Raw genomic sequence first — 17,827 nt, 5'->3', positions numbered from 1 at the left:
GAGAACGGGACAAAAAATTCGGGACTGTTTGGGGTCCTTCTTTTGGCGGTGGGGCCCCTGGGGCGGCCTGGAGGGGGGGAAAAACTCTCCGGGAGAGGGGCTTTTCCCCGTGGTGGGGGGACCCTTAGGGCCCCAAAGCGCCCTTTGGGTTTCTAGGCGAAGTTAAGCTTCAGGGCCCGGGTTTTGGGGGCGTTTTTCAAAATAGCGTTTAAGGAACCAAAGTAAAACGAAAAAATTTTAACGGCCGGACGGGGGGAACACTCGCCCATTTTCTCAGTGAATCGGCCCTGGAAAAAGGGGCAAGGGGGCCCCATCCCTGCTCGCGAAACTTGACGAAGGGGGAGGTAGGGTCGTCCCCCGAAGAGAATGTAACGAAAATAAGTTTTTTGCGCAGAACAATACCCAAGCGGGGGGGGGAAAAAGAACTCCCCTCACTTGAGCGGGGCTAAACGAATGACGCTTTTAGCGTTTAAAAATGGCGCACGGGGTGTGCCTTTATGTGACAGTGGGTGAGTGAAAAAAAGCCCCGGAGGGGGGTTCTGAAGGGGGCGCCGCTCCAAAAAGGAACGCGGGTTTAATGGGTTTTTTGTCACGCGGGTCCATAACTATTTGGCGATACATTTTTGTTATATCGGCAGCGTAAACGTAGCGGAACTGTCGCCAGCGCAGAATGACAGCCGATAAGTCCGCTTGTAACTTTGGCCCGGTGAGCAAGTGATTATTCAGCGACGTTGAATTGGTCGTCAAACTCGACGCGTTGAATACGACTCGCAATCTTGTCGTGACGCTGCTGTTGCGAATGACAGGATGATGAGGGAGATACACTTCCTGCGAGGCGACTTGATCGCTCTTCACTTCGTTCATATGTCCTAATGATTTGTAGTCGTGCATAAATTCGGCGTAGGCCGCACGAAGGTCGGAATGTCGAAGGAAGCGACGATGTAAGCCTCGCAAGTAGCGTTCAGCCGTGTGGCGCGAATCGCCGATGTCGATCGGCGGACCGCTCTTAAACGGAAGGTGCACAGTGTATCGACCGTCAGCACCGCGCGAATGCGTGGCTGTGAAATGCTCCTCACACTGCTGCTCTTCAGGGCTGAGGAGAGCCTGTCGAGGAGTTTCTTCGATTTCCCAGAATCGTCTGAGCTCCTGATCTAGAGCCTCCGAATTCGCGCAATGCTGAACGGTGATCGCTCGCGATTGCGTCGACAGCTCGGACATGGGCCCCGACAAAACCCAGCCGAAAATAGTTTGCTGCGCAATTGGCTGCCCAGGGGCGCCTTTACAAATGCCGCTAAGCAGCAATTCGCCATATAAGTCTGCTCCGATCAGGATTTCGATCGGGTCAGCGCTTGTTGGATTCGGATCGGCCAGAGTGAGATCGCTTATATAGCTCCAATCATAGCTGGAATTTGCCTTGTAAGGCGAATATTTTGTGAGAGATCTGAGAATCGACGCGGTTGTCGTGAACACGGGAGCAGCTTGATTGATCGGGGCGATCCGAATCTTAGCGGCGAATTGACAAGTTCCGGCGTTCATTCCGCCGACGGCGGAAATCGAGAGTGGTTGGCGAATGCGACGCATTCTGAGAGTTTGTGCAAGACGCTCCGTGATGAAGGTGATCTCCGAGCCTTGATCGAGAAGCGCTCGCACGGTGAGAGTCCGACCCGACGGTGCACCGACGGTGACGCGGGCCGTCGCGAGTAACACTTGCGGGAGCGCGACGCCTGTTAGCTGGGAGCATAATGCCGTGGCCGAAGTAATCGCGATAGAGTCTGACGACACACTCGACGAGGTTTCGTTTTTTTGAGAGACAGCGGATGCAGTTGAGGAAGAGGCCGAGTCAACGTGCAGCATCGAGTGATGCTTGCTTTGGCAAGTTCTGCATGAGTATTGACTTGGATACGTTTGTACAGCGTGCTTTGCGCTCAAACAATTGACGCATCGCTTCGCTTTTAAAATGACTTCAAGGCGTTGACTCGGAGTCCTCCTCAAAAATTGCGGACATTTGTTGATGAAATGCGCGGCCCGACATAATGGGCACGATAAACCAGCGGCAGTGGCGTTAGCACTGGTAACTTTTGGCGCGCGCAAGAATTTGGAAGCATTAGCCGGAGAGATTTCCTCCAATGCACGAATGCGCGTGTCGAGAAATCGGTCGAGAGCTTCATACGAAGGAATGTTCGGGTCGTCACCGGTTTTTAACTTCCACGCTTTCCGAGTGGCGTGATCAAGTTTTTGCGTGACGCTAAAAACTAACATATCGCTCAACATTTGATCGGGTGATCGATTTAAATTTTTTAAAGAAGCGATAGCGCGATTCGCTTTGTCGCGAAGTGCGTTAAGTTCGACAGCGGATTTGCGAGCGACCGTCGGCAAAGAATATAGCGCTGATACGTGCACGTCGACGAGCCGTCGCTTATTGTCGAATCGTGAAACTAATGTTTTCCACGCGATATCAAAATTATCTGCGGTGATTTGAATAGATTTTATAGTGTCGAACGCACGACCGGTGAGACTTGAAGCTAGGAAATGCATCCGCGAAAATGCAGTTAATTCGGTACTTTGAATTATGAGAGAAGTAAAGCGATCGCGGAAGCTCTCCCAGTCCTCGACATTTCCCGAAAACGGCGGTAGTTAAATCGGCGGCAAATGAGTTAATGAAAAAGACGATGGTTCAGCGGTACTTATCGTGGACTGCGACAGGCTCGTTCTGGAGGGCGTTGGATCCAGCTCTTCGAGGCAGTCGGCCATGTAGTCGAGGGTTGTCTCGTAGTATTCCTCGCAATTTTCGAAAATCGTGTTCGAAAAGTAGTCCATGGTCCGCTGCTGCTCGGCGGTGAACGCTCGTGCCAAGATAGCGTGCTTCTCGATGCACCGTGTCCAGGTCTCCTTCAAGGTTGATATTCGTTGACGAATCTTAGCCGCCGTGTAATTGGCTCTGCCAACTTTTTTAAAGTTGGAGAGCGCTCGCTCTACAGATTGCAGCATTGTTAGCTGCTGCGAGAGATGATCGCTCATCGTGTTGGCTGTCTCCACCTTGGGTGCGGGCGAAACGATGACTCCGTCACTGAGGTCCAGCAGAGAGAGAGAGAGAGAGAGAGAGAGACGATCGCACTGCGTTCACCGTGGGTTACCTCGATCCGGCTCGAAGGACCAACTTTTATGTTCACACTTCGAAGGTTTTTTCTTCTCTTTTTTTTTTTTTTTTTTTTTAACTTATTATAGTTTTAATGTGAACGTTAATGAATAGCCGGGACCGCTCCGAAAGAGCGCGAGGTAGGAACCAAGGAAGCAGTGGCGAGGAGATACTGAAGGCGGAGTAACTGTGAATCGTTTAACTTTTGAAAAATATTATATTACTTGAGAGCATGGTCTCGCTCAACAGCTCCTTACAGAATAATGCGAGAATCGCCACGTACGGCGAAACTTCCTGATTTTCTCGACTAAGAAGAGGAACCAAAATCACGCATCAGCCGAATGACACGTGTCTAAATGGACGCAAACATCGGTGAATGCGAACCGAGGAGCGAAAACATTGACATAAGCTCCTTGGTATTTTCAAATTTGAAGGTTTAACAAGCTGATCGATAACCTTCTGATTATTGTTTTTAGTCGTGCCTAAACAGGCACAAAAGTTCAACTCTTCAAGTATAAACTGAATTTATATAAACATACATGTACTGCAAATTATTGTAAAATACTTAGTAATATTCAGTATAATTTTATTTAAAATATTTAGTAAAATTATAATCGTTCATAACTGTCGTTTCAGAATTATCAATATTATTGTTCATAATTATTGTTTATCGTTTATAATTGAGTTTACATTTGTATTGTATATTATATTATAACGTTATTAATTTTTAGTATAAGTATGCATTCGAGAGTGCATCTTAAAGTCAAAAACAAACTGTATCAATATATGTTAAATTGTATCTCTTACTTTTGATGCGCTTGAGGGGACTTTGTCCCAAAGCGCTTATAATAAATATACGCTTTCTCTCTCTCTCCCTTTTTCTCTTTCTCCCCCTCTCCCCCTCTCTCCTTGTCTCCCCCCTCTTTTTCCCTCCCTCCCTCCCCCTCTCTCTCTCTCTCTTTCTCTTCCGCAACATTTAATAAAGTTTATTTAATGTGTAGTGCAGTGAAAACAACATAATAAATTAAAACATTATATTAAATTATGCATAAAATAAATGTTACACACAAATTCTACATAATATATATTAATAATATATATTATAAAATAAATATAAAATCTACATAATATATATTACCTTTCTATCATAAAAATTGTCTTTATGAAACTCATCTACTTTCATGTTTAATGGTGCTGTTTATTATAAATTTGATTGTTCTCATCGTTTATTTTTTGTTAAATAAAAAATAAAAAACAATTATAAAAATTTTTAATGTGTGAGTAAAATTTTACTTTTCTTAAAATAGATATTTTATAATTATTTTATATTGTTTGAAAACGCACTTCGCAAAAGAAGGTCGCGCTAAATTAGATAAGTCACTTTGTTTATTTTTTATGTTACCGTTTTTTTTGTCGCTAATATAAATTCATGCCGATCGCATTCGTCCGGTTAATCTCGCGTATGTCCACCGCAGTATAAAGGAGAGGAGTATAGGTGAATTAATCAATTAACACTCGAACGACACTTTATTCAAACAAGATGCAGCAACCTTTACAAATCTAAAGTCTTAACAATCTCAGAACGTATCACTTCGGCCACAGTAACAAATACGGTTCAGCAATGGTTCACAGAGTGTTTCAACGCGGACTTAAACGGATTTAAATGTAAGCTCCTTGCCGTCTTAAGTCGGACTGTCTCCGAAAACATGTATCCTTGTTCGCGATAATACAATAAAAGAAAAAGAAATCACACAACACAAAAACGGCCAATAAGCTACGAGCTCGTGGCTCTCCGTTCAAAACAACCAGTATAAGAAGTAGGCAAATATCGGAGTCTGTTGTTAGGTCAATTACCGAGAACGTTCTAGAGAATATAATTGAGAATATTTTTATTGTATTCTCTAATTTCCAAACGACCGAAACATTTATAAAAAAAAACAACTTAATAATATAAAATACACTGATCGACAAAATTATACATGCACAAAATTAATACAGACTTTAACAATTTCAGCAAGACGTAATTGTAATCAAAAAAATAAACGGCGGTCGTCAACGAATTTCTACGGTTTATCAAATAAGCGGACATGCAATATGCGGTTCACGCCGGAAAAGCGATAAGGCGCGGAGTCCGAGCTCCCTTTTATGGTTTTTCCAAAGGGGCCTACCCTCTCGTAAAGCGCCAATAATTATGAGCAATTTTAATTGTGCTCGAGGTGACTTGAGAGCATGGTTTATAATTGGTTGTTTCGACGAGATTCGCAAAAAGACGCGGATTTGACATGCGCAAGCGTGCGAGCGCTTTAATTATTGGTGATTCGGGCCGCACACGATAAGCTGCGCATGCTTGTCACAGTATAGGTATCCGGCAAAACGATTGCGATACCGTTAATTGTTTATTTTTCACGATAGTGTTTTGGCGACAGATTTATGACCCGTTGATTTACGACGGGTTTTTTTTCCTTTGATAAACATATAAACAACTTTGATTTTTTATTATTAATTTGACAATCGAGTTTTCTAGAAACTATATAAATTTTACATTTGCATATTAAACATTCCCGTCTGCCTTGTTGCGACGTGACAAAATAGCTGGTGGTGGTTTCCGATCGCAAATCGCAATTCGATAGCAATCGATGGTGGGATTGACGCGCGCCTGCGCGGTGAATTACACGTGGTAATTGCGTGAAATACGTGATAATCATGAGGCAGCGTGAAACACGTGGTCGGAACGGAATGCCGAGTGTGAATGAAATACAATGCGCGGAAATCGTGAAATGACAAACAAGTGCAATGTTGAATCGTGATAGTAATGTGCGCGAGTGACGCTGTGCCGAAAGTGGAATGATATTGCGCGATGCAATTGCAACGGTGAGTGATGAAGTGATCGTGAATGTAAATGTTGTGAGAAGTGTTATATGTCGGTGTTTGACACGGTCGTTTCGTTCACGCCCGGGAGTAAAACGAGCTTGACGAGTGGGGCACGAGTTCGGAGGTGGCTGCCCGGATTGAGACCACGCGTACGATGCCGTCGTCTTCGGGATGCAGGTTCGTTATTCGGGCGAGGGGCCATCGGTTCGGAGGGGTGAACTCGGAAAGCACGAGACAAAGATCGCCGATGTGGGGTGTAGCCTTGTACTTGAGCCACTTAGATCTCGGGGTGAGTCCATGGATGTACTCCATTGACCATTGTTGCCAGAAATGATTCCTTATGAACTGCAAATGACGCCATTGTGACAATGTGTTTTTAGGTTGACCAGTCAGCGACGGCTCGAGCACAGCGAAGAGCGGCGCCCCGATGAGAAAGTAACCGGGTGTCAGTGCCAAGATGTCATCTGGATCATCAAAGAGTGCCTGCAACAAACGAGAGTTAAGATAACCTTTCATTTGGGCGAGGAGTGTGCTCAACTCTTCGAAAGTGCGGGTGGTCTCGTCGATCACTTGACGGAAGTAAAATTTGATCGATTTCACGGCGGCCTCCCACAGACCACTGAAATGCGGGGCCGCTAGCGGATTAAAATGCCAGCGGATTCCTTGCGCGGTAGCGGCAAGGTTGCGATAGCGGCAAGCTATACTGTAATCTGATGTTGATGCCGTGAAGAGATTGTGCAGTGTGTGATTTGATGAACGTCGTGCCGCAGTCACTGTAGATGTCGGTGCACAGGTCTCTGTGGGAGACGAAGCGGCGTAGGGCGGCAATGAAGGCCTCGGATAAATAGTCCGAAACAATTTCCAGATGAATGGCCTTTGACCAGAAACAGATAAAGACAGCGATATATTCCTTGTGAGCGCAATGTCCGCGTCCCTTGCTGGTCCGGATAAGGATGGGTCAACTGCGTAATCCAGGCCGATGCTGAGAAACGGTCGAGTTGGCGTCACTCGGTCACGAGAAAGGTTGTCCATTGGAGGTTGTGGTGTGACAGCTTGCCATCGAGTGCAGGTTACACACCGATGCAGCTGCTGTTTGACGACGATTCTCCCGCGTGGAACCCAGAATCGACGGCAAAGTAGGCTGAGTGTTAGTTGAACACGTCTATGCAGAGTCCGATTATGGCAAAACTCAATCAGAAGTCGAGTTAATCAGGAGGCTGTCGGGACGGTCAGCGGGTGTTTCTTGTCGTGAGGCAGCAGCGCGTGCTGAAGACGTCCTCCAACGAACAGTACACTTTGATCATCGAGGAACTCAATTTTACGAGAGAGCTCCGTGGTAAACTGGTGCGTCCCGTGTGGCAGCAGCTACCTCGTCTGGGAAGTGGAGCGCCTGCACTACTCGAAGCCAGCGAAATAAGGTAGCATTCAACTCATCTGGATGCAGTGGACGGCCAGGTGTGACATCATGCTCCGCAGTGTTGAGTCATCGACGACACCAAGCTGTAACTCGCAGCAAACAATGCAATGTCGGGAACCTGAGCTGAAATTTGGCATGCAAGTAGTACATGAAAAACTATTGGACACGTATTTTGTTATATCGGTCTGATCGCCGTTTAAAGGGTAGAAATCACCCTTATCAAGTCCAAATTGCAAAAATTGCGACCGCCATATTGGATCCGCCATTTTGAATTCTTAAAAACGGATTTCAGATTTGTTATCAGCGACCCCAAAAACCCTTAGATACCTGATTTCGCAACAATCGTAAAAATAATTCATAAAATAGTCGAACCTACCCCCAATATCGATATTGTCCAGTGACAACCAGGTAGGTCCCGTCCACTACAATGCGTGGTTAAGTAGCTCACTAGGAGTAATGCTTCGTGATGCACAATCCGTAGGATTATCCTTTCCTTGCCACGTGTCTTTACTGCGCGTCTGGAAACTGCGTCTGGATATGAGCTACCTGGTTGGCGACGAAAATTTTCCAGCGGGTGGCGTGTTCCTGGATCCAATGGAGCGTGACCTTCGAATCGGACCACAGATGCACCGGTATAGTTGCCAAATCGAGTGTTGCGGACATGTAGCATGAGAATGGTGAGTAGAGCGGCGGCGCACAGTTCAAATCGAGGTAACAATACTTGCTTGACAGGTGCAACTTTGGACTTTGCCATTAATAGTTTGACGGACTCCTTGTTGTTTGCAACGTTGCGGATGTAGACTACGGCGGCGTATTCTCGCTCTAACGCGTCGGCGAAGCCATGGAATTGTAGAGTTGAGTAGTCGTCTCCGGTGCCGAGCCAACGAGCAACACGTATGTGGTCAAGAAGAGGAAGCTGGTTCAGCAACTGTTGCTAGCGTTGAGCGTCCTTGACAGGCAGTGGGAAGTCTCAATCTAATTGCTGAAGCCACGTGGTCTGGATCAGGATTTTGACTCGGATTACGATAAGAGCGAGCCAACCCATTGGATCAAACAATCGTGCAGTCTCGGCGAGGGCTCGTCTCTTCGTGAAGTCGGTGACTGAACGTGGATGTATTATAAATGAGAATCAGTCGCCTTGAGAGTGCCACCGGAGGCCCAGAGCAGAATGGTTCTCTCCTTCCCATGAGTGCGGTCCGCGCTGAAGACAATGTTCCTGTGGGATTCCTGTGAGGACTTCCTGGTTGTTCGCAGCTCACTTTTTCAATGGAAATCCGCCCATTATGCAAAGGTTGCGTAGTTCCGGTCTGGAGATTGATTGCATCTGCCAGATTGTCAGCGCCGGTGACCACATCGTCGACGTAATAATTACGTCGAAGCGCCATGACACCGTGTGGAAAACGAGTTTCATTCCAAGTTGCCGCAGTGTTCTGATGGCAAGGAAGAGTGCACATGCCAGCTCGTAGGTCACTGTCCTCAGCTCGTATTCCTGAATGTCGTCAGCATTGTCGTGGCGCCACAATATTGTTTGGAAGCGGCAGTCCTCAGGATGTACAAGAATTTGCCGGTACATCTCGATATCCGTGACGTACCGATGCCAACGCCATTGGAGTAATACGTCGACGAGTGCTGGTAGAAGGTTCGTGCCAGTGAGCAAATGCGAGTTTAATGATTCACCGGATCATATGCGTTGAGAGCCGTTAAACACGACCCTGAGCTTCGTCGTGGTGCTGGACTCCTTGAAAGCCTCATGATGCGGTAAGTAGCACTTGGGATTGGAAGCGATTAGCGTGCTACTAACTTTTTTCATATGTTGCAGGTTCTCGTATTTCCGCATAAAGCCTCGGTATAGGTCACCAAATCGAGGATCTTGGCTTCCCTTCTTTTCCATCATTCCAAGGAGGCGCTCCGCTGGCCGGCGAGTCTCGTTGAGCGTTGTCGGCGTTGTCGAACCAGCGGCGAGGTCGTGGTCGGCGGTGCACTGAAACGTGCAGCGGTAGCCGTCGGTTGCTGCTGCGTCGTAGCCCCCGGACAGGATCCATCCCAGGCTGGTCTGCTGAGCGATCAACATCCGCGATCTGCCCTTGCAAAGGCCTTCCTCAAGGATCAAGGAGTAGATCTCTGCTCCCAGAAATAGCTTCGCTGGATCGTCGTCCAGGAAGTGCGGGTCGGCCAGTTGCAATCCTTTAATGTGAGGCCAGCTACGGTTTTTCCACATAACGGAGTCTTGCTAAAGAGAGATGCAAGGCAGTATAAAGGCTATCACGGAGATATTGGCGTTGGTCATGTCTGATGTGATGTTCAGCGTGACCTTGCCGCGAGCTGGTCCTGAACAGGCCTCTCCAATGCCAAAGATGGACAGGTTTGTGGAAACTCGAGGCAGACGAAACCGTTGAGCCAAGGTCTCGGAGATAATGGACACCTCGGAGCACTGGTCGATCAGGATGCGCACGGCGTGTGGCCGATCCATACCGATCGGTGACGTTGATACGAGCAGTTGCGAGAAGGACGGCCTTGTTCCGGTGCTTAGTGGCGAGTGTGGTGGTCTCAGATGACGGAGGTAACGTGTGTGCTCTGTGTAACATGGTGTGGTGTCATGCGTTGCATGTGAGACAAGTCTTCTTTGAGTAACACCGTGACAGAAAGTAGTTTCCTAGACAGTTGTAGCAGCATTTGGTTATCTCAACGAACGCTTTCCGCTCGGCAGCAGTCTTGGCCTTGAACTCCCGACAGATCATAGGTGTGTGTTTCTGGCGACACAGTGCACATTGTGGTGAATCCGATCCTTGGTGTTTCGTGACGTGTGCCTTGGCGACTCGTGGTGCATTTCCGAACTTTGGTGACTCTTTGGTCGTGCGGCGTTGAGGGTCAGAATCCGTCGATTTATGAAGTCGAGAAGTGCCTTGTTCTGTAGTGATTTGGAGAAGTCCGACGTGGACGACTCCCATTTAAGACGAGTGCGTGCGTCGAACAGTTCGGTAACTAAGTAGTTGAAGAGATCCATTCCGTGCGTGTTAATTGGACGTCTGACGCTCTCCTGTGCATTGACGGCGGCTGTGACGGCGTTATGGATGCGACTCAGCTCTTCAGCGGTATCTCTCTTTATCTTTGGCACGGCAGTGAACTGGCAAAGTTGGAGCGGATTAGTTCCTTTTTATTGTCGTAGTACTTGCATAAGATTACTCAAGCGCGATCATAATTTTCACTGGTGACAGGCAAAGATTTGACTAACTTTTCAGCTTGCTTTTAGACACGAGCGGAAATGGTGAAAGCGCTCGATGTTAGAAATTGCATTGCTACCGACGATAAAGAGGAATAGATTCCTGAAGAATGGCCAGTCAGCATAGGCACCAGAGAACGGCGCCACCTTGATGAGCGGCAATGAGAACTTTGATGTGGCCTCGACTAGTAGAAGTACGTTCGGCATCCGGAAATGTTCGGCATACCCATCCAGTATACTGTGTCACGTAGAGGTTTTCAGTGTCTCCGTGCAGCTCAGACTTGAAGTAATCGCTCTCGTAAAATTTATTTTTCAGGGCCGCGCGGATAAGATCGTGCTGTGCTTCAAAGAGTAACTGCAAAAAAAAAACTTGTTTAGCTTGTTTTTGCAACTTGGATAGCGAGGTTAGGATAAAATATAAAATGTAAAAACAGTTAATCTCGGCTCGAATTATTGTGTTACAATAAAAATAAAATCTCAACGGCAATCGGAGCCTGTGCGGACGACATGCACAAAATTAATAAATTAAAATGAGATCTCAAATCAAACTCATTTATTAAATTCTAAACGTTTCGACCCACTTCGGGTCTTCTTCAGTAGCTGCAAAATACAAAGAAACAAAAATAAAAGATAATCGGTACAAACAGAAAATTATAAAACTCATATACATACAATCCGCAAATAAATTAAATATCATTCTCCTCCCTATTCAAACCGTCCGGCCGTCGGAGCGTCTCCCTAACGGTGACCATCGTCAGGAAGGAAGCAGAGCAGTGACTCCCTTACCAACACTAATCAACATAGTATAGATTAAACGTAGAAAAATCCACAAAAATTAAAAATTAAAAACCGGGAAGTACACTCACCCCGACAGTAAAAACAGAGAGAAGACGATGCTACACGTGACACATCACTCTAACGACTGTGCGGTATTCTACCTCGACACAGTCGATACATATATACGCAAAAAACAAATATAAAAATATAAAAATAAAATATGAAAATAAAAATAAAAACAACTAAAACTTATCGGCACTCATGTCAAAGGTCTAATAAAAAAACCCGGCTATGTATAATCACAAAGCTAGATTTTGGTAAATTTTTCTATTAACAGATCAAAATTCTCGTTTAATTTATCAGTGTCGCTATGTAAATTTAAACTATTCCTCTGCCGTTTTATGTGGATCATTTCGGATATCAAACATTTACCTAAAAAAGGCTCCTCGTCTAAGACTTTTACATCCTCCCAATTAAATTCATGGTTCAATAATCTATGTTCCGATATGACTGATAATTGTGACGCGTTTCTTTTTATGTTGTTGCGATGTTCTTTCATCCTAGTTTTCAACAATCTACCCGTCTGCCCTATGTACGACGCATCACAATCCATACAATCAATTTTATAAACTACATTGTTATGGAGTTCCCTTGGTAACTTATCCTTGTGTACTTTAATGAATTTACGGAGACTGTTAATTGCTGTATAGGATGGAATGACATCCAAATCACGTGTAATGTCCTCAATTCTCTTCGATACATTATTAATATACGGAATATTAAAGTACGAAACTTTTTTCTGCGTAAGGATCTTGTCATTGCATATATTTGCTCTATTGTTATGCAACTTATTATTGTAGCGGAAGAACAACTTTTTTAACCGCGCTTGTAATGTTTGAAATATCAAATTAAGAGGATAATTATTAGACAAAAGAACTCCAATCATAGACTCAAAGTTACCTTTATGGAATTTCGGATGAGATAGCCAAAAAACTCTATCAATGAGGCTGATAATGGTGCCTTTTTTATGACAGAGAGGATGCTGCGATTCAAAATTTAAATATCTGCCTGAATACGTCGGCTTATGAAACAAATCAAACTCAATGCTCCCATTATTTATAATAATGGTGACGTCTAAAAAATTCAATCGGTTGTCAACCCCCTCCTCCATGGTGAACTGCAATCTAGGATGGAAAGAATTGAAAGTGTTTAAAACAATTTTAAGCATGGAGGGTGGGGCCGCCAACGCGATATCGTCAACATATCTAAAATAAAATGGAAATGACATTGGAATCGCAGCAATCGCTCTACTCTCCAAATCTTGCAACGTGATATCCGCAATGATCGGTGAGAGGGGGGAACCCATAGGCGTGCCAAAAGTCTGTTGATAACATACATTATTAAACATAAAATAAGTCGAATTCATAATAAAACGAATTGCCAATAAAAATTCATCTCGTGGAATAATACACTCTTTTTCAATATACCCCCATCTGTTAATTAAACTATCAATAGCCATATCCAATGGTACATTGGTGAACAATGATGCAACATTTAGTGAAACTAGCTTCACATCACTATCCACACATAAACCATTTAATTTGTTCACTAATTGGAAACTATCAGAAATAGCCGAATCAGGTCTCGGAATTGCCTTATATATTATCTTATGTAAAAATTTTGCCAAGTAATAAAGAGGTGTATTCCTAGATGACACGATGACACGTAAAGGGCAATTCGGTTTATGCACCTTCGGCAGACCATACGCTCTCGGTAGAACCCCGTCCGTGCAGTTCAGGGATTTATATGTTGTTGAAGAAATGTAATTCTTCATTTTCCATCTCATTAAAATTCCGTGTAATTGATTAATTAGGTTCCTAGTCGGATCTTTTTTAACAACAGTATAAGTATCCCGGTCAGCCAGCAAATCACACATTTTGTACATGTACATATCTCTGTTCATCGCAACCGTGATGTTACCTTTATCCGCCTTCATAAATAAAATATCGGGATTGTCTTGGATGAATTTACCCGTCAATTTGTAAGCCTTACAAAAACTATTTTTTGTGTGAGCTTTTTCAGACATGGAAATATGGAATTTATTTATTATGGGAAAGGCTCTATTTCTGACTGCAGATCGTTTTTCCACAGGGAGTTTAAAAATATTTTGTTCTACATTCTTCAACAACTCTATGGTGGTTTTATCTTTGTCAAATACTGGCAGACAGAAGTTCTCTCCTAACCGCAACAAATCTCGAATTTCAACCGGTATCGATACGGATGATAAATTTAAAAACCATTTATCTCTTTTGTCAGCAACATCAGGATTTAAAGAAACAAAGGAAGTCGGGTTCAAGGAAACGCTAAAAGACTGAGACGGCCCTGACTCACATGGCCTTGAAGAAAATTCTTTCGTACATGTGTAATAATATTGGATAGGACGAATATTTCTATTATTGAATTTATTTTGTTTATCTAAGAGCCATCTAAATTTATCATCCAGTTGAACCCGCTCCTTATTATAAAAATAATGTAATAATCTGCTTTGCTCACCGAAAAACCCATCGCAATAACACACTGGGAGATCTATCATGATGTAACGAACGATTTCATAAATATCTAATCTAACTTTGTGCCTCTGTCTATGAGCATCATAAATTTTATTTCTTAAAATGTCTTTAATAGTACGTTTAATAATAAATTTGTGTTTCAATGCAGACTTATAATGATATAAATTATTAACATAACGAGAAAGAAATATAAGACGAGACGGTGTAACATTCTGATTTAAACAATCTTTTAAAAATTTGATTCGCAAGTTTAATCTAATCAGGCTCTTGTTTAATTTAATCCAATCCTTCAAATGTTTGACAGCGCTCCAATTGAAACTGTGTCCAACAAATTGGAAGAAATTCCTCAACGGACGCATTATTACAGCCAGCGTAAATTCAATATAAAAACAGTTAATCTCGGCTCGAATTATTGTGTTACAATAAAAATAAAATCTCAACGGCAATCGGAGCCTGTGCGGACGACATGCACAAAATTAATAAATTAAAATGAGATCTCAAATCAAACTCATTTATTAAATTCTAAACGTTTCGACCCACTTCGGGTCTTCTTCAGTAGCTGCAAAATACAAAGAAACAAAAATAAAAGATAATCGGTACAAACAGAAAATTATAAAACTCATATACATACAATCCGCAAATAAATTAAATATCATTCTCCTCCCTATTCAAACCGTCCGGCCGTCGGAGCGTCTCCCTAACGGTGACCATCGTCAGGAAGGAAGCAGAGCAGTGAAAATATAAAATGGTTCAGCAGATCTCAAATTAATCGTCATCAAAAATGAAAAAAGGCATCATTTTTAGTTTTTTGAAAATTTTCGAAAGTTACCTATAATTAGGGGTTGAAATTACTCCAAATCACAATTTGGCCAAATCGAAAAAAGCTGAACAAAATTTCAAAAAGTCGAGTAATAGACCTGAAATTCTTGATTGTGAGGTTTTTGGGGTCGCTGATCACGAATCTACTATCCAAATTGCAAAATTTAATTATTTAAACAATTTATAAATAAATAATTATTGTTAAAATAACGTTTTTTATATTGGGCATGTTGCACATGGTTATGTTGACGAATGGCTTTTAAATCGTCGTCGACAGATGCTCGGTCCTCAGATTCCACACAGATGGATATCGCTCAGGTTATTTATTTTAATCAGGATGTGGATTAAAGATTAGAGACATATATATATAAGTATTATGTTCCAGTTAAAAATGTATTTATTGCGATTCTCTATATATATATATCGTAGAGTCGTTACAGACGCCGGAGATTTTGCTGTAGTTAACGCCGCCAGAATGATGACTATAATTATAATCTGATCTGATCTCTCAAAGATCCACGTATTTATACGCGTTGTCCAAAAAGTATTCCCACCCCAAAGTATAAGACCAATCGGAGCAGTTTTCATTTAAACAGCTTAAATCGTTTAGTCTTCACGAAAGACAATAACTTTGGCGAACGAGAGAGATTCGGTTTACGGTCGCACAAATAAATAAAAATGTAACAACACATTAAATTAAACCGATCGAAGGACAAGTAGACGAAAATATAAATAAAATAAATCAACGTCTCTCTTGTTTTCCTTTCTCTTATACACGGCTAAAATAAAATATATAAAAATGCCTACAGCTCGGCCAGCCTGACTCCTGACCGACCCGGTTAATCGTAATCCCCGTGATTCAAAATAATTATTATAAGTCTAACCAAAATCACACATTTGAAGTAATTGTTATAAATAAGTTTACATCACAATCTCAAACTCAATGAAATAAATATTACAGATAAACACTTAATAATGTCGCAACTTAATTATGGATATATGGACGCATATGATCTGGCGCAAAAATACCCGTGTACGGTCGCTGCGTCAATTGGAATCCGTTCACATCAGCGATGACGTAACGGTCGCGATCTAGCACCTTCTTTACAACGTACGGGCCTTTATACTTTAGAATTAATTTTTTATTTATACCGGCTACAGTCTCTATATTGCGAATTTCAAAATAATCGCTAAAGCCATATTTTCGAGCCGCTCTTCTTCGTAAATTGTATCGCTCGGCGCTTTTTTTTTTGCTGTGTCTCATTTATTTTGTCGCTCGCCTTATCTCGTCGGCAAAAATTACTCGCCAGCCCTAGGAATTGCTGCATGTCCTTCGCGCTACGCGGCACCGGATAGTCAACGACGGACGCAACATTCTCGTCGCTCGGCCGGATACCGTGCCTACTTACGCAGTAACCTAGGTATTTTATTTCTGTCTGGGCGAAGTGACACTTATCAAGTCGAAACCCTAATCGATTTTTACCTGCTATCTCGAACACTTTTGATAAGATTTCGATGTGCTCGTCCACATCTTTCGTCGCGATCAGCAAGTCATCCAGATAGATCAAAATCTTACTTTCACGGATCAATGATTCGAATACCATATGCACGAATCGCTGAAAAACTCGCGGGGCATTGGCCAAACCGAATGGCATGCTCAGATACTCGAATTGCCCGAGAGGCGTAACGAACGACGCATACTTTACGGACAATTCATGCATATTTACATGATGAAATCCGTCCTTCACATCTAAGATAGAAAAATATACTTTTCCCTGTAGACGATCAATATTATTGTCTATCAGTTCCGTCGGAAAATTGTCGCGTATCGTGATTTTATTTAACTCTCGATAATCCACGCACAAACGGCACCCTTCGTCTTTTTTCCGCACCAAGACTATCGGACTTGCATACGGGAAACTACTTAGTTGTATAATTGATCTTTTTAATAAGTCATCTAAGATCTCGCGCAGAAGCTCCTTATCCGCGAAGGATAATCGTCGCGGTCGCAAACTTATCGGTTGCTCGTGTTTGAGGGCAATTATTATTTCATAATCGGACGCATTTCCCTCTACTCGCATTTTGTTAATATAATGCGCCTTGTACGCTCCGCAAATTCGCGTGGACACCTCTCCACCGACCGCCGGATTTATTTTTAATTCTTCGCACGAATCAACGGAATCGCTGCCGCAATCGATGTGCATAAGCGAATTAATAGCGCGCTTCTCTTCGGCCCCCGCGATCTCAAGCGTATCGCCGATCGTAACGTGAAGCCGCGGACAGCTCAAAAAATCTCTCCCAAGTAAAACATCGAAAGCCATTGTCTCACGAGGTACCACATAAAATTTTATCTCGATCTGCACCTCGCCGACCTCCAACCGACCAACGAAAACACCATCGATTTCCAGCCGCGACCCATTAATTCCGCAGAACGGCTGTTCGCTTACCGTGTCGCATCTCGCCTCGCACGGAATTACGTCGTCGCGTACCAAGCTAATAGGCGAACCGGAGTCTATCATCGCGTCTATCACGTACGCGAGTATTTCTCTTTCGCGCTGCTGGGCACAATTTTTACGCGAATCATGTACGGTTTAGGAAGATCGACCGGATGCACCATATTTGTCGTAGCAGTCCGCTACGTCCTTCAATGCCCCCGACGTTGAGGCTTGATTACGCTTCGGACATTCCCGCGCGAAATGATCCTCCGATCCGCACACGAAACACGCTTTTTTAATTGTTAACGCCCGCCTACAATGCACCGCAATGTGCTCCGTCTCGCGACAACGATGACATCTTCTCACCCCCTCAGCCGTCGTCGCCTCTGTCCTTTTGCCGCTGGTAGTCCTCAGTCCGTCCCTCTTGGCTCTATCGCTCGTTCTCTCCTCATCAATCCGAATCTTCTCGAACGCCTTCAGCAACTCGGCTCCTCTCCCCAGATTCAACATCCGCGCCTGGTTTCTCAGTCGCCGATCCGTTATTCCCTTAATAACATAATCAAGAATTTCGTCCTCTGCTAT

At 43.7% G+C, this 17,827-nt stretch overlaps 2 protein-coding genes and 2 long non-coding RNA genes across 5 annotated transcripts; all 4 read right to left on the bottom strand.

The window, feature by feature from the left end:
• Nucleotides 1-495: 495 nt before the first annotated feature.
• Nucleotides 496-3,018, bottom strand: LOC114936740 (uncharacterized). Its single transcript, XM_085481608.1, is given in 1 exon segment — nt 496-3,018. A coding segment is annotated over 1 exon segment (2,523 nt).
• A 3,064-nt stretch (nt 3,019-6,082) lies between these two features.
• On the bottom strand, nt 6,083-7,039 carry LOC146723592 (uncharacterized). The gene has a single exon (XM_085481607.1). The coding sequence runs from the start codon at nt 7,037-7,039 to the stop codon at nt 6,083-6,085; it is 957 nt and encodes a 318-aa protein (XP_085337733.1).
• Nucleotides 7,040-11,182: 4,143 nt separating this feature from the next.
• Nucleotides 11,183-13,355, bottom strand: LOC146723591 (uncharacterized). 2 transcript variants are annotated; one of them, XR_014924493.1, is made up of 4 exons: nt 12,382-13,355; nt 11,511-11,578; nt 11,317-11,435; nt 11,183-11,244 (listed from the first exon to the last, which is right to left on the bottom strand). It is a non-coding gene; the product is annotated as an uncharacterized LOC146723591 (long non-coding RNA). The 2 variants fall into 2 exon arrangements; XR_014924492.1 differs by having other exon boundaries at nt 11,183-11,435.
• A 1,133-nt stretch (nt 13,356-14,488) lies between these two features.
• Nucleotides 14,489-14,720, bottom strand: LOC146723590 (uncharacterized). Its single transcript, XR_014924495.1, has 2 exons — nt 14,623-14,720; nt 14,489-14,550 (listed from the first exon to the last, which is right to left on the bottom strand). It is a non-coding gene; the product is annotated as an uncharacterized LOC146723590 (long non-coding RNA).
• Between the last annotated feature and the right edge of the window lie 3,107 nt (nt 14,721-17,827).

The sequence above is a fragment of the Nylanderia fulva genome, unplaced genomic scaffold, assembly GCF_048542155.1.
Source record: "Nylanderia fulva isolate GAGA-0341 unplaced genomic scaffold, ASM4854215v1 Scaffold184, whole genome shotgun sequence".
NCBI classification, from domain to species: Eukaryota; Metazoa; Arthropoda; class Insecta; order Hymenoptera; family Formicidae; genus Nylanderia; species Nylanderia fulva.
The sequence above is the reverse complement of the archived record's forward strand: the minus strand, read 5'-3'. Positions and strand labels throughout refer to the sequence as shown.